General features: G+C 43.1%; 3 protein-coding genes across 8 annotated transcripts in view; 1 reads left to right on the forward strand and 2 right to left on the reverse strand.

Annotated features, from left to right (window-relative positions):
• The window catches only part of nckap1 (NCK-associated protein 1), a 23502-nt gene extending 18579 nt beyond the window's left edge, over positions 1–4923 (forward strand). For all 4 annotated transcript variants that reach the window (XM_037464847.2, XM_037464848.2, XM_037464849.2 and 1 more), the window contains 7 exons: positions 208–290; positions 617–697; positions 787–880; positions 977–1093; positions 1928–2037; positions 2236–2325; positions 2729–4923. In XM_037464847.2, coding sequence (XP_037320744.1) covers positions 208–290; positions 617–697; positions 787–880; positions 977–1093; positions 1928–2037; positions 2236–2325; positions 2729–2845 — 692 coding nt within the window. In that variant the 3' untranslated portion in view covers positions 2846–4923. The remainder of the gene's footprint in view (positions 1–207; positions 291–616; positions 698–786; positions 881–976; positions 1094–1927; positions 2038–2235; positions 2326–2728) is intronic.
• A 253-nt stretch (positions 4924–5176) lies between these two features.
• On the reverse strand, positions 5177–12755 carry ppp1r1c (protein phosphatase 1, regulatory (inhibitor) subunit 1C). Of its 3 annotated transcripts, none has more exons than XM_037464861.2 (5): positions 12566–12746; positions 11482–11539; positions 10629–10666; positions 10192–10246; positions 5177–6807 (listed from the first exon to the last, which is right to left on the reverse strand). In XM_037464861.2, the coding sequence occupies exons 1-5, from the start codon at positions 12644–12646 to the stop codon at positions 6746–6748; spliced, it is 294 nt and encodes a 97-aa protein (XP_037320758.1). In that variant the 5' UTR covers positions 12647–12746; the 3' UTR covers positions 5177–6745. The 3 variants fall into 3 exon arrangements, with proteins under 3 accessions (XP_037320758.1, XP_037320757.1, XP_062422721.1); XM_037464860.2 differs by having other exon boundaries at positions 5177–6825; positions 12566–12743; XM_062566737.1 differs by lacking the exon at positions 5177–6807 and adding an exon at positions 7330–8582 and having other exon boundaries at positions 12566–12755.
• A 1067-nt stretch (positions 12756–13822) lies between these two features.
• plekha3 (pleckstrin homology domain containing, family A (phosphoinositide binding specific) member 3) lies at positions 13823–20248 on the reverse strand. The gene is made up of 8 exons (XM_037466376.2): positions 19869–20248; positions 18696–18812; positions 18468–18617; positions 18111–18232; positions 17811–17915; positions 17148–17191; positions 16208–16302; positions 13823–15954 (listed from the first exon to the last, which is right to left on the reverse strand). Exons 1-8 carry the CDS (start codon positions 19906–19908, stop codon positions 15845–15847), a joined length of 783 nt encoding a protein of 260 aa, XP_037322273.1. The 5' UTR covers positions 19909–20248; the 3' UTR covers positions 13823–15844.
• Positions 20249–21273: the final 1025 nt, after the last annotated feature.

Consider the following 21273-nt stretch of genomic DNA (forward strand, 5'->3'; position numbering starts at 1 on the left):
TGTGCGTTGATTTGTTCACACTGACTGTAAAAGCTTCATCATTTTAAGTTATCAGTTAAGGGACGTCACTGAAGGCCAAGTAGAAGTCTGCAGACAGCAGCACAACAAAAACACGACATGATGAAACTCTATTTGCTTGTAAATGAAGGATGATGAATTTCCTCTCTCTCTGGTTTGATATTTTGTGTTGTCTTTGTGTGTTTGTAGCTGTGGACAGTGTGTTAAAGAGAATGACCATCATTGGAGTCATCTTGTCCTTCCGCTCCTTGGCTCAGGAGGCCCTCAGAGATGTGAGACACACACACACACTACATTGTCACAGCTTGCACCCCCTCCCGCCCACTGCTGTCTGCTTCTGCCAATCGGCCCGCTACTCCCTTAATATAACGCTGCTGCTCCGCTAAGTCCCGCCTCCAGAATCTATTTTGAATCCACTTTGGCACAGGAAATAATTAAAAAAAGATCAGCAACGTATGAGTTAGTATTTGTACCATAAAAACCCAAACTGTGACAATGTATGCGAGTATGCTCATTCTTACCAAATACACATGAGAAGATGATTTTGGGGATATTTCTTGGGGAGCTGTGTCTTACGGCTGCGTCTCGCCCCCTGCAGGTGTTGTCCTGTCACATTCCCTTCCTGGTCAGTTCGGTGGAGGATTTCAAGGACCACATTCCCCGAGAGACTGACATGAAGGTGAAAACGCGCCTCCAGACAGGTGACGGTGAAGTGACCTCTTTAACCCCAGCGCTGACTCCGCCCCCTTCCCCTCTGTCCGCTCCCAGGTGGCCATGAATGTCTACGAGCTGTCATCGGCGGCGGGTTTACCGTGTGAGATCGACCCGGCGCTGGTGGTGGCCCTGTCCTCGCAGAAGAGCGGTGAGGCCCCCCCCCCCCCCCCCCCCTCCCCAAAAAAATAATTAGTGTGTCAACCGTCACGATGTGTGAATGGCGCTCGTGTGCTTGTGTGTGCAGAGAACATCAGCCCGGAGGAGGAGTACAAGATCGCCTGTCTGCTGATGGTGTTTGTGGCCGTTTCTTTGCCAACGCTGGCCAGCAACGTGATGTCACAGTACAGCCCCGCCATCGAAGGCACGCCACCACGCCTTCCATTTCCTAATCTATATAATACGTATATATGTCCCACTGCAAAGAGCGTTTTGGGCCACGGATTTTTGAAATCACGTCTAACTTGTAATGATTCGTGATGAAAATAACGAGCCCTAAACCCAGAGCTTCATAGCAGTGCTGTAGAAAATAATCCACATTGTAGGAATCATAATTTACTGCATTAACGGCATGAGACTGTTTTGCATGCAAATGAGATCGACCTTGTGCCCTCAGATTTATTCATTCGTGTTCGTAAGAGCCATATCATCATCTTCATTATGTGCGTTTTTATATTGTTAGATTTATAAGTACATTTTAAAGGTCAGTTTAACCTGATTTGTAGTAATTCCGTAAAAAGATTCATGCGGTTAAATAAACCTCGGTGCAATTGAGACTACGTGTTAAATGAGGCTTTTTTGTTCAGGTATCACAGAGATCTGTCACTCAAGGAGGAATTATCAAGACATTGCCTCTTAACAACCTTGAAATGAGAGGCGCCATTGTTAATAAGGGACATTTGAAGAGGATAATGAGTTGTAATGGGCTCCACCATTGTTAGTATGCAGACTGCGTGTTTGCCTTGTCTCGCCGGTGGAGCCACATCGACCATTACGTGACACACTCTGCTTTCACATGACGCTTTTTATGCGTCTCACCCTTTTAATGGCATTCATTTGCGTGAAATGCAAAAAAAAAAAAAAAAAGGAAATCTGTGTTTCCCTGTCAGGCGTCAGGATTTAAACCAGAGTTAATTGATTATCAATGTGATGTGTTGTTGATGCCTCTCTAACAGTGTGTGTGTGCTGCCCCCTACAGGCCACTGTAACAACATCCACTGCCTGGCCAAAGCCATCAACCAGATCGCTGCCGCTCTCTTCACCATCCACAAGGGCAGCATAGAGGACCGCCTCAAGGAGTTCTTGGCTGTAAGATGATGTTTGAATGCTCATGTTTTTACTTATAATGGCACAGTTTGAGGGGTACGTGACCAAAAAGGAGGTTCTGTGTTAATGTTATAATCAAGTCAAACCCACCCCCCCCCCTTTTTTTCTCAATATATCTGCATGAACGTAGTCAATGTCACGCTGAGCACACTAATGCATAAAACGTGTGTCTCTGTGTAGCTGGCTTCCTCCAGCCTGCTGAAGATCGGCCAGGAGACGGACAAGATGACGACGCGGAACAGAGAGTCTGTCTACCTGCTGCTGGACATGGTGAGAGAGAGAGAGAGGGAGGGAGGGAGGGAGGGGGGGAGGTGTGGTTTAGGTCTACGTTTATCTGTAAGAGTATTTTCTTCCCTGACGTTCTGGAAGGTTAATATTTAATATTGCTGGTACATGTACTCATAGCTCTGCGTTTGGAAAGACCAGATTTATTTGTCAATAGAGGAGTGCTTTTTTTCAGTGAACTACATTTCCCATCAGCACTGGGGCTAGTTTTCCCCTTTTGAGCCAAAGAATTCAGGTTCTTCTTAATGTTGCTGCAACACGAAAGAGTCACCCAACACGGTTCTGTCATCAGAGTGAGAGTAGGAGAATAACTGTGTGTGTGTGTGTGTGTATATATATATAAAATAAGTGTTTCCATGAAGTAAAAGTGAGGTGTGTTGTCTTTCAGATCGTGCAGGAGTCTCCCTTCCTCACCATGGACCTGCTGGAGTCCTGCTTCCCCTACGTGCTGCTGCGAAACGCCTACCACGCCGTCTACAAGCAGAGCATCAGCGCCAACGCATAGACGCACACGCCGCACACAGCCGAGGCCTGTCGGTTCTCCCGTATGGACGCACACACAGCGACAAATACACGCTAACGGCATACACTACGTACAAACTAAATACACTAATCTATGCCTACAATGCCTCGATGATGATGTTCAGATGCCGTGTCTCTCCTACACTAAAACGGTGACACGCGTAACATGAAGACAGGTTCACTCTAAATACAACACCGACACAATGAACCCCAAAACGAGATAGAAAAACTCCCAAAATTCAGTGCAGAAAGATGACAAAATGACACCGAAATTCAAAATGAACAAAATAAAACACACACACAAACACTAGCTGGATGAAGTCGGGGGGATCAGTGTCTTTACTTTAATCATTGTACTTTTTTATTGACGTTGCCAGGGACCATAACCATAGCAACACGTAATATATACCATATGGTTGGTTGGTATAAAAGAACAAAAATATAAATATATAGTATATATATAGTTGACACTAAAATATTTTTTCTTTTTCTTTTTCAATGAATGATTTAAGGGATTTTTTTTAGTGGCCAGCTGACAAACTTCTATATGGTGATGGATTTGGATGCTTACTTTGGGAATGCAAATGATGTGATGTGGATTCTTTTTTTTTATTTTTTATTTCATGGAGGAAGATTCCTGTGTTGTTAATGAAAGACACGTTGCTTGTTAATGTAAGTTTACATACTTCTCTCCACACACTAAACAGATCAACTATGTACAAACTAACCTTTCAACATAGTGAACACACACACACACACAGTTGTATAACATGGTGATGTTTTCTTTTCTTTCTTTTTTCAAGCTTGTCGTAACTTGAACTTTTTGTGGGTAAAGATATAATATCCGTAATTCTACTTTGATGTGAGCTGAACTCGTCTGTTTATGTTTCGTTATTTTTACGATGACAACTATTTGCCAAATGTGTTGACACTAAAAGTCGTGTATCAGGGCTTGGAAGTGGTGGAGTGTTTGGGTGTTATTGGGTGAAATGCCATTTTTAAGTGTTGGGGACGGTGTGGAATCAACCCGCCGGACGGCTGCAGCTGGGTTAACAGAGACGCGTCACACAACTAAAAAAGAAAAAAAAGTCAAATATTCCTCACAGCTGTTAGTCAACTCGGATCAAGTAAAGGGCCAGTAGGTGCTACTCTTTTCTTTTTCTTCTCAACGATGTAAAGTAGAAACAAACCGTAACAATAATTTATACAATCTGTAACTGCAACTTTCTCTGTTCTGAAAACAGGAACAAATCTTGTTCTTTATTAAGGTGTTTTTTAATTTTTACAGTTGCAGTCTTGTGGTGTTGGCCGTTAGCCGGCCATGCGCAAACAGCCGGAGGGGGTAGTGCCTTGCTCAAAGGCGCCTTAACAACAGCTGATGGTCCACTAACGACATAAATGTCTTAGTATTCAACTCTAACAGGAGTAATTAAAGAAAACCAATTCTACTACAGCGAAAACAAGTAAAACCTAACTGATGTCAGACCTGGGAAAGTCTGCTAAAACCTGGCGTACACACACACACACACACACACACTCTTGGTTCTTCACTGGATTTGTTAACCTTGGTCGAAGGTCATCCTTCAATCAAATTTCCGTATCGTTACGTTTTCACGATGGTTGTATGGGACCTTTTTTTTCTTTTTTTTATAGGGCGGGCCGAAGACTTTTACAAAGTGCAGGCTGCTTCATGTACATTTCTTTTATCAATCCAGTCATTGCTAGGGCTCCATTAGGAGACGAGAAGCCAGCCCAGGGCTAAAGTATGACAAACACCAGGGCTTTAGTCTGAAAAACTCTTCCTGCATACGATACCCTCTCCTTGCTTACAGTATGTGGCAGGAACACAATAAAAACGACGAATCTGCACTTTACAGATCCCACGTCTTCTTTCTGCTGTGTATTGTAGTGTGAGGACAGATCCATGGAAACATTCTGCCATTTGATGTGGAATGATTGCTGTTTTTATTTCTAACCTCTATTTTTGTGTGTGTCCCTGATTTCCCTCCCTGTAACTTAAATTAATGAATAAAAGAAACTTTAGGGCTGTGTCAGACCTGAGCTGTGAGTGTGTGACGGTCTTTTGCGAATGTGTGCTCGGCTGAGATGTGAAAAGGGGAAAACGCGTTAAGTGGCAACACTCAGTGTGATCATTGTAAGTGGTCATTAGTTGCATTCTCACCGTAGTCGCGTAAAATGTGTACGATGTTCTTGGAAACCTTAAACTGTTTATACATTTTCCTGTTGGAACAAAAATATACTGTTCTATAATAATTTCTATGCACGTGAAGAGAATTTTGTATTGAAATAATACCACAGAGGAAAAAAATACTTTATGATGTGTGTTTACACAAGTGATGGAAGTGACCCAAAACAAATCTTATACACTATAACATCTTGTTAGTTTTATAAACTTCTCAGCAATTTGTAAACACTTTTTTCATAAAAGCCAAATGGATGAGTGAAATCCAAAACCCTACAATAAAACTAGGACACACCATTATAAACTACTACAACTACTACTATGTTTATAAGAGAATAATATAAAACACTACAGTGTCCTACAGAAACCACTAGGAGGGACCACAATATAACAAATAACAATACTTGAAGGACAAAGGGGAGTGCTTACATTTTATTGCTGTTACTGTGACGAACATGATAAAATACTGCATATACAGAAGGTGTATACATCTTTTCAACTAAATTAGTGTGTATTTAAAAATAAGTCAAAACCTATGCTGGTTAGCTGTGAATTTTACTTTGCATATTGCATCTGGAAATGTGAAACTATTCATTTTGGGGGGGAAAAGTAACAAAAATCAATAATAAAAATAAAATAAAATCAATATAACAAAGGACAGATGTTTTGACCGAAGGAAAGCCACAGGTGTGACTCATGAGCCGAGTGCTGGCATTGTTCATGTTAAATTACATTAGCAATATCTTTTCAATAATGAGCTAAACAATTATGGTTTTACTGCATTACTTCTATGGGTATATATAGCAATTAGCTGTTGCGTTAACTGACAAAAGATTCCTGATGAAATGTGGACGTTTCTAAAATTTGGGGAGGGCAACCATTGAAAATATGCTGTTGACTCTAATTAATCATCTTGTGTTGATCCTGGATCCGAAACCCTTTACAAAACTATTAAAACTAATATAATCCATGAAAGACAAAATCCAAGTAAAAAGCTGAAACATTTACGTAATTAGCCAGCAGGCTAGCAGTTAGCTAAAAAATTAAACTTATTTTGTTTTTTTGTTTAGAGTAAGCTGAAAATAGCTTTAGTTATTTACTAGCTAACATGTGTGGTTAACCACTGCTAGCTAGCGTTTCCTGGTTGAAGTTAACAAACTAACGTTAGCTAGCATGCGTGGTTAACCACTGCTAGCTGTCTATCCTGGCTGAGCTGTAGTAGCGAGCTAGCAATCCAAATAGGAAAGGGAACTTTCAGATTCAGTGTTCTGGCTAACGGCATTTGAAAACAAGTTACTCGCGGGTCACGAGTTTCCCGCCAAAAGCGGTAAAATGTCAGATGTTTGAGGATCGCTTTGGTGATTGCGGTGAGTGGTTGTCTTGCTGTTGGCGACAGGGGAGATTATGCTTCCCTCATTCTCATAAACTAAAAACAGGGAAAACAGGTTAATTTTGGTGGGTGTGGTATCCGGGTTTAGACATTAGAGGAGTCATGTTGAAGTGAAGGTGCTCGTTCGACTCGTTTCTTTCACATGATCTAACTAAACGTTAACGGACGTGTCCATTAACTGATTAATCCCTCGTAGGTGCCGCTCTCCGGATGGACGCCGGTGTCCGTCGGCGTTCGTCCGGATCGTCGAAGATCGGCTGCCACTTTTGTGCTGAGATTTCCTTACTGAGTCATTGGTCCTGAAGGCTGGCTTCCTCCTCGTCTTCCTCGGGTACAGAACTTTTCAGCTTCCCTACACACACAGAGGGCACTAAAATAAATGGATGGATTAATGATAGATAAATAATAAAGCGCTTTTATATTTAAATAAACAAGAAAACCTGCATTCGTAAACAGTAATTTACCTATTGTTAATCCAGAAACCCCCCACGAGTGATTCACCTCGTAGTGGATGTTCTTAAATATTCCATGGGTAATTGACCCGACGAAAGAACTGTCGATTCGTCTTTCATGGTGAATCCCGTGTTTGTCTTGTGCTCCCTTCTATTGAGCGCATCCCATCCGTGGAACATTTCGCCTCCCGGGGGCCCATGTGATAAAAACACCGGGGCCACATGTTGCCCAAACCACACGCCCGCTCGCCAACTCGCCAAGAGACAGTTCAGCTGTTGATGCAGCGACACGGGTTTGACCTCCACGCGGTCGGGGTCACACAGTTGTGAGGAAGGCGGCTGTGTGGCCGAAATCATAATGTTGTGAGCTCTTAATGGTTGTCCCTACTGATCCATGTTTTAGGTAACTGACAAACTTTGAATCCTATTTATATTTGATGTCCAAAAAAAGTGTTTATGTTGTTTGTCATGATAAACAAAATCAAATTAAAAGAAAGCTTGCATAGACCACCGTGGACATGAAACAAACCCCCCTAATTCTACGAAAATTATATGATAAATATATATGATGAAAAGCCTTCTATTAAGCGTTTTCTGTAAAGGATAAAGAATACTCAGACATTCAGAAAATCTTTCAATATAATACATTTTTATTCACAGCCAGGCAAAACCTCCCCAAAGTCCCTTACATTAATTTAAGTTTGAATTGATCTGGTTATGTTGAACTAAGAGAGAGAAAGAGGATCTGCTGTATGTGGTATTTATCAGAGGGTCGAGATGAAGAGGGGAGAAGTTAGTTAGACAAAGAGCAACACAGACCAAAGCTCGCTATCGGGAGATGGAGTCGGGACTGGATGCTTCCTTTTTGTGGTCACATGACAAGTCTGAGAAGGGGGGGGGGGGGGGGGTAACAGGAGGGAAGACGGAAGGAGATCATGCAAAGGCCACAAGAGAAGGAGAGGAGAAGAGTTAGTGCTGTTAGTAGGCGAGAGTTTTACATAATATAAACTGCTAGTCTGGAAATGTGGACATTTTAGTAGTTAGTTTTTGAAATGAGATGTAATGAGTTTTGATGCTATATGATTAGCTTTGAATAGAAGTACTTTACCTAGTATAGTTAGAGGCATGCTAATACTTTAGCTTGAAAATAACATAAGATGATCAAGATCAACGGACGAATAGTTAAGTTTATTAGCTGTTAACATATTAGCTGTAGTATGATTAATTTTTTGTGGTATTATGTTCAGCATTGACCCTAATTATAGCTGCGTTGTCATCCTCTGAGGGAAATATTAGGCCCTTAAGCCTAGATGTTTGATCTTAGTTTGTAGTTTGTGTAATAACTAAAATTGCATTCCCCTACCTGTGTTTGTAGTAAACGTAAACATGACAAAAATCTGATAACTGAGCTAGATTTATTTTGGAGTAAACTGCTGCCCAATCAAAGTGTGTACTTAAAAAAAAGGTTTACCCCCTGAACTGAAGCTCTCTGCCACTCCTCTCTCCTGATTGGCTAACAGCAGACCTGCCTCATTCCCGTTAGCTTCCTCTGGCCCATTGTGATTGGCCCACAGGGAGAAGGTGGCATAGAGATGTGCTGTGATTGGGCTCAGCTGACCGTCTGTGTCACAGAGCCCCGCCCCCAAAAGGTGCTGCTCCACCCCCAGCTGAAGCTCTGAGGAGAGAAGAGCACCTCTGCTGGAGAGACGCTTCAACTACACACGTGACGCGGCTAAAACAAATCACTAGATAACTCAACTAAAACTTAAAAATGTTAAAAAAAATTAAACAATTAACTGACAATAAGTTGTGTTATGTTTAATATGTAGATATTTGTCCAGAATTGAAATACATTTACATAAATGACCCCCAAAATGTGTGGAGTAATTAACAAATACATTTGACAAAAACTATATAAAAACAGAATAAAGCCTAATCAGATCAATAAATAACAGTTTTTTTCCTGATCATGCGGTATGCCAGCATTTGGTGCATTGGCAGTTACTCATGAGGCTGTTAGCTAACTGGCCCCCACACGCACACACACACACACACACACACACACACAGGATCAATAAAAGAAAGGCTTTTAACGTCTCGTCTTCCAGGAACTCATTGCCGAACTCACTCTTAGAGAGCTCTGCACACACACTAATTTATATTTAAACATAAATATCTCTCTCTCTCTATATATATATATATATATATATGTGTGTGTGTGTGTGTGTGTGTATATATAATATATTTATCTTCTTTAACGCTAAAACCTGGAACTTTTCCTTCCAACTCATTAAATCGAACTCATTAGTTTTCCGTTTCACGTTCACATTTGAATTTAAAACACACACAGTGGTGATAATAAACATCTCCAAGCTGTTCCTGTAGCACTGACGGCTTTATAAATTATTCATAGCAGGCGATGATATCTAAAAGTCTTTTAGAGATACATCGGAGCCGTGGGCGCTCGTCAGATGGCAAGGATCTCGGAACAAAACAATATTACTCACATACCCTAAACACCACAAAATCTTGATGGTTACCCAGAACCAAAACATGAAATGTCCCATGAGCCACCTAACCAAACCGACCCATCAGAAGTAACCCTCCTACCAACGGCGCCAGCTGAGCCTACAGGTCCGAGGCTGACAGATGTTAAACAAAAACAAAACAGAAGATAACACAGAGAAAGACAAAGTCTAATCAAACCAAATAAACCCAACTGGTGTGGACACAGCTGCATCAAAAGCCCCGGCATTAGAGACGTTAAAGTACATTAAGGATCAAAAGGATGACTTTGTAATTTGTTAGGATTTATGGCTCAGAACAGAGAAGAAATATTTAAATACGGCAGGGTGCTGATTGTTGGGCCTTCACACCATGAATCAACTTTGACTGAACCTATTTTCTGAAGACAAAAGATCTGCCTCTTGCTAATGAGCCAGAATGAAAAGATCAGTATGAAGGCCATGCACTTAATACGCAATAAAAAATAAAAAGACCAACAGTGTTCTCCTTGTTTGAGAGGAAGTCCTCTTCAGACATTTACACTTTTTATTCTGATTCTGGGTCAGTGCTTCCAAGTGTTTTTAGTTTGGATTTTAGTGACGTCTTCTAGCATCATTCGACGCAAATATGAGCATCTCAATTTTAATCTTAATCCTCTCCTCGGGATGCAATGGACTTCTTCTGCTTTCTTTTCCCGGGGCATCTTATATGCTTTTTAAAAGACATTAAGCACACTTAGCAAAACATCTCAGGAGAGCCAGGTAGAAGACAGTGTTTACCTTTCATGGTGGGCGGAGCGAAGGTGCTCTGCTTCCTCTGAGAGGTCTCTGAAGGCTGCAGAACGGAAGAAAAACAACACATGAGCACATCTTCTATCGCATAAATAACAACAAATACCCAAAAGGAGGAGGTGTCGTCCTTCCTGATCTCATAGCTATGAAACAACATTGACTTTCTGGACGGTCCGTCATTTATCTCACATTTTCTCTCTGATTTGACCCTTTTTTAAGGCCAAAAGAAATGCGAGAAAATATTTCTTCCTTTCCTTTCTGATCAGTCGGCTATTAAAAAGTCAAAATAGAGTTTTAGAAGATATACTTTGACTCCATGTGCTGGTTAAAAGGACGCCTCCTGTCTGACGTTACGACGTGTGACCTCAAGTCTGTCGTTCATCCCCTCGATGGAATGTAGCAGATGTGAAAACATTTAAACAAACCTGCGTCTCTCCGCTGGCGTTGTTTTGATCTCCAACATCTGCAGAGAGAGATGAGAAGGCAGCATTCGGCTTGGGATTTTTTCTATTGATTAGTCAGTGTCTCACTTTTATAACCCGAATGTTATTACCAAAACCACACAACAGATTTGCTCTCTGATAGTTAGAACCACATCAGTCAGGTTACAGTCAGTATTGTTTTGTTCATATTTTCAACATATTGCCGACAAATCCCATGAAAGGTTCTCCTCCAGCTCAGTGCTGTTTTTTTCAGTCTCTGTCACTTCAAAAGCCCAACTCAGAGCCTTGATGTCGCTTTTAAAGTGTGATGCTGTTTGACACCAACGCGCGTCTTTCTTTGAGCACATGTTTTTATACACTAGAACTACAGCGGAACCTCATTGACTCAAAAAGGCTTCCTGTGGATGTTTGTAAGAGTTGAGGGCACACACACACACACACACACACACAGTAGTGGTTTCATGCCTTTTGGGGACATTACCTTTCCCGGGACTCACCTTGAAAATAACCTCCACCAGACTGATTCTAACCCCTTAACCCGACATTCAACCCAGTCTTCTCCCTAAGAAGTCAGGATTCATGTTCGTTTTCACCGGTCCCCACAATGTGAATGTGTGAACAGATTTATGTCCCCGCAAGACATGTATAGTATGTCTCACACACACACACACACACACACTTAAAGCATCCATTAGTCCAGTCTGAACACTGAGATCACTTACCAATATCTGCAGCACAAATCTAATAAAGATTCCATTATAGCTGCTGATTTTCAGCGCTCTCTGTGTCTCTGTCTTTCTGTCTCTGTCTCTGTCTCTGTGTGTCTCTCTCTCACCTGTTCCAGGTTGTCTATAGATCTGCAGAGTGGCTGGAGTTGGTCTCCTCCGACGGATCTGAGGGAAACACACAAATATGTGATGGTATATCTTCAACTTCCCTCTGATCCAACAGCCAAGTGAAAATGGTCTTCAGGCCTTAACAGAAACCTTTTAAGGCCTGAAGCTGTTCTTTTTAAATGTGGTATTGTAACCATGTAGTTGTTTCGACTCATCCAGTCCCATCACTTAGTCCAACTCCAATGTAAACAGGAGATCATCCCAGCTTCTCGGACACCATAAAAACACGTTTTATTATTTTACTTGTTTGGATGCACAACTTTCTCACAAACAAGAGGAAGCAACAGCACGCACAACAAGTGAGTCATTTCTATTTTCTACCTCATAGAAACCTCACAGCGACCCACTAAAGTCCTTAAAGGTCTCTCGTTGAAATGTAAATGTTCATCGTCACGGCGGACGGGAGACTTGGGTTTTTACGAGGCGCTATCTCGTAAAAACCCCATCGGCGAGGCGCTCCTTCACGCCGACGGTTTGCAGGCCCGGGGGGAGGGGGGGGGGGGGGTCTGATCTGCCACTGTTCATTACCCGCTTCCTCAGAAACAAACTAACCTTCCTGTTTACATCCAGCAAACCGCTTAGAAGGGCCAAGAGAGAGCGGGTCAACCCCCCCCCCCCGATGCAACGCTTATGTTCTACTTCATGTGGAGATAAATACACACCTGTAGTTTTTTTATTTAATCTTAATTTAAATATCAGGTGGTTGATGATCCTGTGTTTCCCAGAATGAGTTTCAGCACTTCCACCCCAGGAGAACGGGCGTGAACCTCAGCTGCCATATTATTATAAGGTGTCTGCTTACAAATATTAGGCTCTTCAAACTATTCAAAATGTGTCACACGCGCTCAAATGTGACGCGTGACCCGCAGACACACATTTCATGAGTCCGACCCGTGCGCACACGCACCCACACACGGAAAATACCAGACAGGATGACACACAGAAAGCCTTATTCGGCCCTCGTAAAGCATGAACCCCCCCCCACACACACACACACACACACACACATCGAGATACACTCACATGTTCGGCAGCCTGCGGGTCCAGATGTCCCTGCAGCGGAGGGACAGCAAACTGGATCTTTTTCGGACTGCTGGGCTCCATTATGACTGAGTGAGAGGTAGAAGGAAAGACGGACGCAAAGAGGCAGCATGTGTGCGTGTGTATGTGTGTGTGTGTGTGTGTGTGAGTGTGTTAAGGAGGGAGGGAGTAGAGATGGAGGGAGTGGTCTTCTGTCAGCCGACGGGGTCCATTATCACTAATTGACGGAGAGAGAGAGAGAGAGAGAGAGAGAGGGAGAGAGAGAGAGAGATTCTCCAATGAATGTTTAATAATACCAGAAAAAAAGAGGCATTCAGATCCTTTACATGTCCTAATCACACAATCATTTTGTTCTCAGCTTCCTCTCAACGTCAACATATAAAGTAACTGGACAGGAAGGGGATTCAAACCTGTTATGTACGTAACTACAAACACAATAAGCCCTTAAATAAGTACTCGAGTAAATCTACATTCTACCTCTGCTAGAGAGTACATGTATTAGTCTGAATCCGGATTCTTCTTATTCTATACCTTTGTTGTTTGGGTATCAAAAGAAGCCCATAATGGATGTTGATCTTTATCTCCGTTGTTTCTGATGAGTCTTGTTTTTTGGCGATAGAATCTCTCGATGACCTAAAGAACAAAAAGGCTTGATGGGTTTCATGAACACTTAAAAGCTCCACAATCAGATTTAAAAAAAGGTCCCAGTTTGACTGCATATCCATACCATAATATCACTTTAGTCTAAACACAACCTGGTTCTTCTTTGTTGGGATTCTGAAAAGTTAAAACCTGAATTGAGATACTGTTGTGCAGTCAGATAGATTATTCCTAATAAACCTCATGTGTGTTTGTGCGTTGGCAGTGATTGTGGAAACATCTGGTGAGACTTGGTGCCCGCTGTAGGAGGAACAAACCACACACACAAATCGCACAAAGAGCCTCTTTGTTGCGTTTTTGTGTCTTTGGAAACTTCTCCGATTTGTGAAGGTGAGACAGAAAACGGTTCTTTGTCGTACTGCAGAAGTCACAATGTTTTAATGCAGTTTATTTTGTGTTTGTAGTGGATTGGTTCATCAAAGAGAAAGAAGTAGTTAAAATAGTTATTTATAATGTAGTAGTAGTAGTTATTTGTAAAGTAGCAGATTTAATTGTATTTATATTAATGAGTGCTTATGGCAGTGTGCAGATGAACCTCTGACACACACTAAATAAACAAAGAAACTCCCATGAAACAACTTCAGTTTAAAATATAGTTTTATTTCTATAATGCAAAGTCTGATACAGAGTTTGATATTACAGGGAAATACGTTTATCCTCTTTTCTCAGATGAGCAGATCGAAGCCGCTCTCAGGGGATTGTTAGCGTAGCTTAGCACAAAGACTGGGAACGGGGGGAAACTGCTAGCCTGGTCCTGAAAAAGGTTACAAGTCAAAGGGTGTCATATTTTGATTATTTAATGCGTAGAAAAAGCGTAAAGATTATAGATGGATAACCAGACAAATAAGAGATGGCAATCATCTTCAAGAAAATTGCCCAAAATGTACAACTGCTCCATTAAAGATGAAATTGGGAAGAATAATGTTAAATCTGTGTAGACAACATTAGCAAACTTCATAATTAATGTATTCAAAGTTGTGCGAAATTCAGAAAATTCATTTATTTGGAGATATATTAAAGCAAATGCTCATTTTAAAAGGCCAACTGCTTCTGATCTATTCTCCTTAAGTTTGTATTATTCATCTTTGCACATAAGTTCTTCACCACTTTACAAACTCATGTAACGGCATCAACTAAACAAAAATCGATCATATGTTTGTATAAATAAGATAATCTGACAGAAAAGTAAAAAAGAAACATAAACAATTATTTGAGATAAAATATAGAACTACCATGCTGTTATAAATAGTTATAAAATCACAAGTTATCTGACATCAGTCTGTTCATAATAAATACCAAAACACGCATTTTGGGGGAACTCAATACAAGGAAGTCTCGTCTTAAATAGTATTAATTGTTACACGTAAGGCGGCCCCGCAAAACAACTCTTTTTAAAAATAAGACACGAAACACAAATAACCATCGATATCAGTTTCACTCGTCGGCGCGTTTCTCAGAGCGCTGACATTCAAAAGGGCGACGTTTCCTCGAGTCTAAAGTGCAGAACAACGAGTCGTTCCAATGCGCTCTGATACCGTTCGATGCGCGTTCAATACCCGACCGGACGGACCGATCCGACCAGTTCACAGGAGAGGACCCGGCGGCCGGAGGTCCGAGTGGTTTCCCTCTCAGTCGGCCGATTGCGTCACTGTCGATTCTGCCGTTCTGGTTCAGGTGACCTCTTCAAGCAGCGAATCACCTGCAGTCACTGAGCCAGATGTTGCGTGTGACCGACACAGCGGTTTTCTCTCGGCTGGATTTGACCAATAGAATCGCTGGCGGGAAAACTAGATTTGTTTTCACTGCTGATCGATTAAAGTGTTTTCACGTGAAGATGGTTCGAGGTTCTGTTCACACCTGCGGGGCCAGTTTGAGACGTGGCACAGAGACGCTCAGCAGGGAGCCGCGTGGCGCAGAGAACGTGAGCTTTTACCCCCTCAATGCTTCACGGAGCGCTTGTGTAAATACGAGAGCTCGGCACGCGGCGGCCGAAGGAAGCGAACGATCCAAACGACAACAAAACAACTCGATTGGTTTGTGCTTTCCGGGGGCTCGAAGGGGGGGCCGCCGTGCTTCCTGTCTCTTTAAGAAAACAGTCAAATGCAAAAAAAAAAAAAAAGGCAGTAACTCGAAGACATTCACGCGGATCCGTGACGTCAGAAACTCTGACCGACCCGACTCTTGAACTATGGAGAAGAAGCTTTGCGGGGGGGGGGGGGGGGGGGGGAGGGGTGGGGGAAGAGCGTTGGCACATTTTAACGTTGGGTCACTTTGGCATCTGGAGACCCCTCGGCTCACCGCGGCAACCTTTTTTAAAAAATTTTATTTAACCGGTCCAGGAGACGCCTCGGATGAAAACAAGCTGCCTGCTCCTCCGGCGTCCGCCATCACCTCAGAGTGAGAGCTTCTTCTGCCCACCTGGACACTCGCGCGGTGTCTCCGGTACGGAGTGCACGTGTTTGGCCCTCGGCGCGCCTCGAGAACGAGAGGGACGGATCCTCCCGGAGCGGATCTGCCGGCTCGTCTCTCTGCGCGGTGGAGACGACGTCATCGGCGTGGTGGTTGTTGTTGTTGTTGTTGACGACCTCTAGGGGGCGATCCTCAGATGGACAGGTCGGTGTCCGTGTCGGTGGGCGTGGTCTTTGGACTCAGGCTGTCGGGCCTCTCTTCGGCAATGGAGGACGAGTCTCCGTTGACGCTGGGCAGCACACCTGTAAAACACACACACACACACACACACACACACACACACACACACACACACACACACACACACACACACACACACACACACACACACAGGTGACTTAGGAACTTGCAGAAGATTGTGTACATCTTGTTGCCCGTGGTGGAGCAACTCAACAACAAGATATTAAACTCAAGTATGAGTGCATCATCATTTCATTTTTTTGTAACATGCTAAACTATGACGTGCTACGTCATGACTTCCACTCAGCGTCTTACGTTCAGCGTCGTAAGGCGAGCTGTCGGAGAACGTACGGGCCCTGCGCTGACTTGACCTCTGACCTCCACTCGAGTACTCCTTCAGCACGCCGGACCTGGGAAAAAGAAGTAAACTCCTCTTATGGCATTACAAACATTATTATAGGCTTAATATGCATATGAATACGATTATATTATGTCTATCTACATTCCATGGATGGCTTCATGGGTTTGACAGTCGTTGTCACGTGCGATGCTGCCTCCTGGAGGCCAAAATTTATATTTCATTAATACAGTAATGTTTTATGTCAAAGAGCATAAACAGTGTTTTTTCTCCTTCTGTTCTTGGAAAAGCAGGTTGGAAGTTTATCTGAAGCTCAAATGAATCGGCTCAGTTAATTCTACTAAATATGTACCGTTATTAACCATTATTTAGGGCTCCTTCCTCCTTTCTTAAATCATTAGGGTCCTCGCTACGACTAGTCGTAGAGGAACCTATTGTATGTCAAGGAATTAACCATTATTTAGCGCTCCTTAAACAGGCCAAAAAGGCAGATTTTAACATCTAGAGGACGACAAAATAGTCCTTGAGAACATCTGCCTTGACTTAAAAAAGAAGAAGAAGAGAGCCATTTTTGGGCGGCGGATGCAAGACCGGCAGACGGAGCTGGACAAAACGAGGCGCAAGATGCAAGAGTCCAAAAAATACAGAGAAGAGAAAAAAAGGAGACCATCCAGGGCGTCAACATCAACGTGCCTGAGATGCCAGTAAGATCCCCTTCCTTCATCTCCCACTCCATCCCCTCATCCATCTGCCCCGGCCCCCGTCCACCCACGCTTCAACCCCAATAACACCTGGGGTTGACAGCTAACGCTAATGTTGTTATTTACTACATTTTTCATTTGCCGATTGAGACTTCGGCTTCAACGGCAGGGCTCGGTACTGTGTGTTTTAACTCACCTGTCAAAGCTGTATGTTCCAGGGTGACTTGTTGACCTTCTCACCTGGGCGGGCGGACACAAAGACAGAAGAGAATACGCGTCGGTATTAAATAATGAAGGATGTTAAAAAAAAAATGTCACCAAAAAAACAACAACAACATAGTGGGGGTTTGGTTACAAGCGCAACCAAAAGGTCATTAATGTCTACAAGCCCCGGACTTCCGTCTCATCTAATAATTAATTCAATAACTGCTGCACTTTCGGGGCATTATTGGGATTGTTTCAGCCTGCAGGCGTCGGGTGATTGATGGCGAGCAGAGCGCAACGTCTACTGCGGTGCCAGGCAGAAGGAAAACCACCACAGAGACGCGACTGTAAAACACAACTGCTGCTGGAACCAAAGCAGACTGTGTGTTTACTGTGAGAGAAACGTGTGTCATTTTCAGGTCTGTGGAAAGATGGAGGTGTGCAGCAGTAAGGACACGCTTCAGTTCAATACAACTACAGCTAAAATGTTGTAGATCATTAACGATTTATTGATTATTCCACCAACTGGAAATGAACTGTGATCAAACTTAATGACTGAGGTTGTTTCTTGGTTACAGCATCTCTGTGACAATATTTTCTGGGCTCACTGGAAAGGCGTCAATGTTTTTATCCTATAAAGCGTGTGAAGAATTACCCTTTCAGGGGGTCGAAGGTCGGGGGTCATACTCTGGTTGGCGAGGGTCATACACTCCTCCAAAGTCCTGATGAACGTTGCGCAGGTTGCACTGAGTAGAGAAGACTGCAGGGGCGGAGAAAACAAAAGTAACCCGTCACTCACTGATTGTGTTTCTTTAGACAAAAACAAACCGCCAAATGTAACCGTGCGTCCAAACGTCTTAATGTACACCCCATAAACATCACTAATACTCCATGTTATGATCCTCTCTTTGTGGAAATACAGATGCGTGTTTGGGGTCGGCAGAAGAAGTGTTACCTCAGAAGTGGGCGTTTCCTCCATGTCAGAAGTGTGCTGTGATTGGATGGTTTGGACCTGCTGGACGAGGAGGTCGCAGTACAGGCGAAGTTCAGACATCTTCGTCTTCAGACAGTCTGGACCTGAACACACACACACACACACAACGAGATAAATCAGTCAAAAATACAGACACAAATATTTTATGATTAGATAACCGTTGACTTTTCTGTGTAAAGCAAAGACGGATATAATAAACCTGACAAAACCATTTCATCAATTCATTTATTTAAGGATACATTTGACATGAGGGTGTGAGCTGATTGTCACCTAAAGAATGTCTGTTTGCATGTCAGTGACCCAACAGTTTTTTGGTACCTTTGTGTCTGTGACTCTCCAGGGTTCCGGCCTTGGACGAGCCCAACGCCACCAGCCACCTCTGGCGCTCGGCGGCGTTCACCGCTCGCACGTAGAAGTGCTGCTCGCCGGGGATTATCAGCTCCAGGCGCGTCGTATCCGTCGGGTGAACTGGAACCAAAAAAAAAAACCCAAAACCAAACGTGAGCGGCGTTCGAATTGATCGGAGCGGTTTAACAGCGGGCTCACCTTTGATGTCACACACGGACATCTTGATGGATCCTTTGCTTCCTTTGACCACGTCGTCCTCGCTGTCGTAGTAAGAGATGACGCCGCCCTCTAAGACGAACCAGCGCGGCTGCCAGCCTGGACGAGGTAAACAAACCCGGAGTAATTGTTTTTATGATCATATTCTTGGGGAAAGTTAAAACTTCACACACCATCTTTCTGCTGACAGACACATCTCATAACCTCATTGTTTATAAAATAAAAATAAAACACGTGTGTTCAGTAATAAACCATTTAATTTAATATCAGAGTGTTTTGTCATGGCTAATGGCTTAGTCTGCACTTTGCTTCCTCCCTTTGACTTTTGTAAGTTTTGTGAGGCCATTTGAGCAACAGATCACGTGAGCAGTTGAGTCAGGAAGAACCACTTCAGTAAGTGCAATAAAAATTGGGGAATTCTCACTTCGGATAGTTACTGGAACTGGTCTTCCAGTTAGTATCCGATCGTCTGACAGTGTTTCCGCTTTTAAATCCTATTTTAACACTTTTTTTATTGACTTGCTTTTTTCGCCTGACAATTGTGTGATTTTTTTTAAATAGCTGTGTTGTGCAACCCATTTATTAATTTGATTTAATAGCTTCACTTGTCCCAGCTTTCATGCTTCAGAATCTGTAAAAGCATATTGGCCTTTTAATGGTGTGCCTTTATTTTTCTTCTTGTTATTGATCTGCTGTCTGAGAAAAGCATGCAATGCTCCCAGCTTTAAACGTACAATACAAATAACTATTCATTCATTCAATGACATCTCTCACAGCTTAACAGCTGACAGAAAGCCCGTCCCCAGTGTCTACGCTGTCCTCGCTCCCATTTTATTTATAGACACGCTCGGCGGCCATCGTTAAGGTCAAAGGTCATTATAACCCAGTCACTGTGGGTTGGTTTCTGATGAATAACGTCATATCGTCAATGAGAGCTGCATGTTGAATATATGTAGAAATAAACTACAGTGAAATGACGCCTGCTAGCTCGATGCTGATACGAATATCAAGCTGTTTAACATTATGTTAAAATAGCAATTTTCCATTGAGTGACAGCGGTGGCACAGAAAGGAGGATATTAGACATTAGCTAACACTTGGCTAACACAAACGCCATCAGTCATCCGTTAATAAAACAGCCACCGGACAGACTCACCTGTCATGTAATTCGTCCACTTGTACAGAATCCCCTCCATGGTGCTCCGCTTCACATCGGCTGAGTTAGCCCGTTAGCTTCCCCGCTGTAGCTCGACAGGCTAGCTAACGGTAGCAACGAGCTAACTAGCAAGCTAACGCGTCGCTTTTCTCTCGGGGGACAGCGGGTTAGAAAATAAGCCCCGTTGCGGGCTGCCAGCTGTCCAGACACGCGTTTGGCGGACCGTTGTGTGTGAGAGCTGGCTGGCAGGGTAATGTCATGTTGATGTGCGTGTTAAGGTGGTCAGAAACCGGGCAGCTAACTTGTGGACAGTCAGCTGATGGAGGGAGATACAAACGTCAACAAAACCGGAGTCGCTCTACGGAAGCCGGGCGGGGACATTTCACAAGGCGCATAAAAAAAGTATTAACACTTTTAATTCAAAACTAATGCTGCATTAATGTGTATTTTGCATAAATTAACTATATATAAAATGCATTTAGTGTACAACAAAAAAAACATGATTCTGGGGATATGTATTCGATAAAGTAATGGTAATGTTGTAAAACCACTGTAATTTTAAAACTGTAATCAATCGAATAATACCAATGTACAGTTATGATTGTATTCAATGTAATGTGATCTACCGAAATGCATTCATGTAATACTTGATAACGCCACAACTGATGGACTGAGAGGCCTTTAAAAGCCAAGCTACATTAAACTCACCAGGAGCTCCAGGGGGGCGTGGTTAACACACTCCCAAGGGGTGTGGTTACAGACTTTCACACCTTTACTGATCGGAATAAATACTTGTAGGCAGCCATTGTCCTAAAAGTGGGGATTGTAAACATAATATAACAGATGCTATATAGTAAATGTAAAATGTAAGTAAATGTGTGCGACGCAGATCGAGCTCTCGGATGAAAACGCCGACTGGAAGCTGAGCTTGACGGAGTTCATCAACTGTCTGACCCCCACCTACCAGCCCTACGAGAGAAGTAACCACGCACAGCCACGCTCACCCCTCCAGGGTTTAGACCGATTCAATCACATTGAAGGAATATGGAGCCTGACTTAAACCACGCTGTGTGGGTCTGACCTGCGTGCAGAGTGCGCTCTGGAGGACGAGGTGCTGGAGGACGGTGCCGAGACCCGGATGGAATGCAACAAGTGTGTGTGCGCGTGTGGAAACTGGGTCTGCACGGCGTTGACCTGCAATGGTGAGGATGGACACACACACACACACACACACACACACACACACACACACACACACACACACACACACACACACACACACACACACACACACACACACACACGCAGACACACCTTTGAGGTCTTGTTCCACAACATCCTTTTAGTTTTTTTTTCTTGTCACTCAGTATTTTCCCCATGAGTAAGGAGACCTTCAAATGTTCGG

Source organism: Pungitius pungitius, chromosome 13 (assembly GCF_949316345.1).
Source record: "Pungitius pungitius chromosome 13, fPunPun2.1, whole genome shotgun sequence".
In the NCBI taxonomy this organism is placed as follows: domain Eukaryota; kingdom Metazoa; phylum Chordata; class Actinopteri; order Perciformes; family Gasterosteidae; genus Pungitius; species Pungitius pungitius.

Coding starts and splice junctions, on each gene's coding strand:
- plekha3 (XM_037466376.2), bottom strand. CDS start 19,908: ATGGAGGGGATTCTGTACAAGTGGACGAATTACATGACAG. Junction 18,813..19,868: donor GTGGACGAATTACATGACAG/GTGAGTCTGTCC, acceptor TACCTCGTCCAG/GCTGGCAGCCGCGCTGGTTC. Junction 16,303..17,147: donor GGAACATACAGCTTTGACAG/GTGAGTTAAAAC, acceptor TCTTTTTCCCAG/GTCCGGCGTGCTGAAGGAGT.
- ppp1r1c (XM_062566737.1), bottom strand. CDS start 12,646: ATGGAGCCCAGCAGTCCGAAAAAGATCCAGTTTGCTGTCCCTCCGCTG. Junction 10,247..10,628: donor ACGCCAGCGGAGAGACGCAG/GTTTGTTTAAAT, acceptor TCCGTTCTGCAG/CCTTCAGAGACCTCTCAGAG. Junction 8,583..10,191: donor CGCTCCGCCCACCATGAAAG/GTAAACACTGTC, acceptor TTCTCTCCTCAG/AGCTTCAGCTGGGGGTGGAG.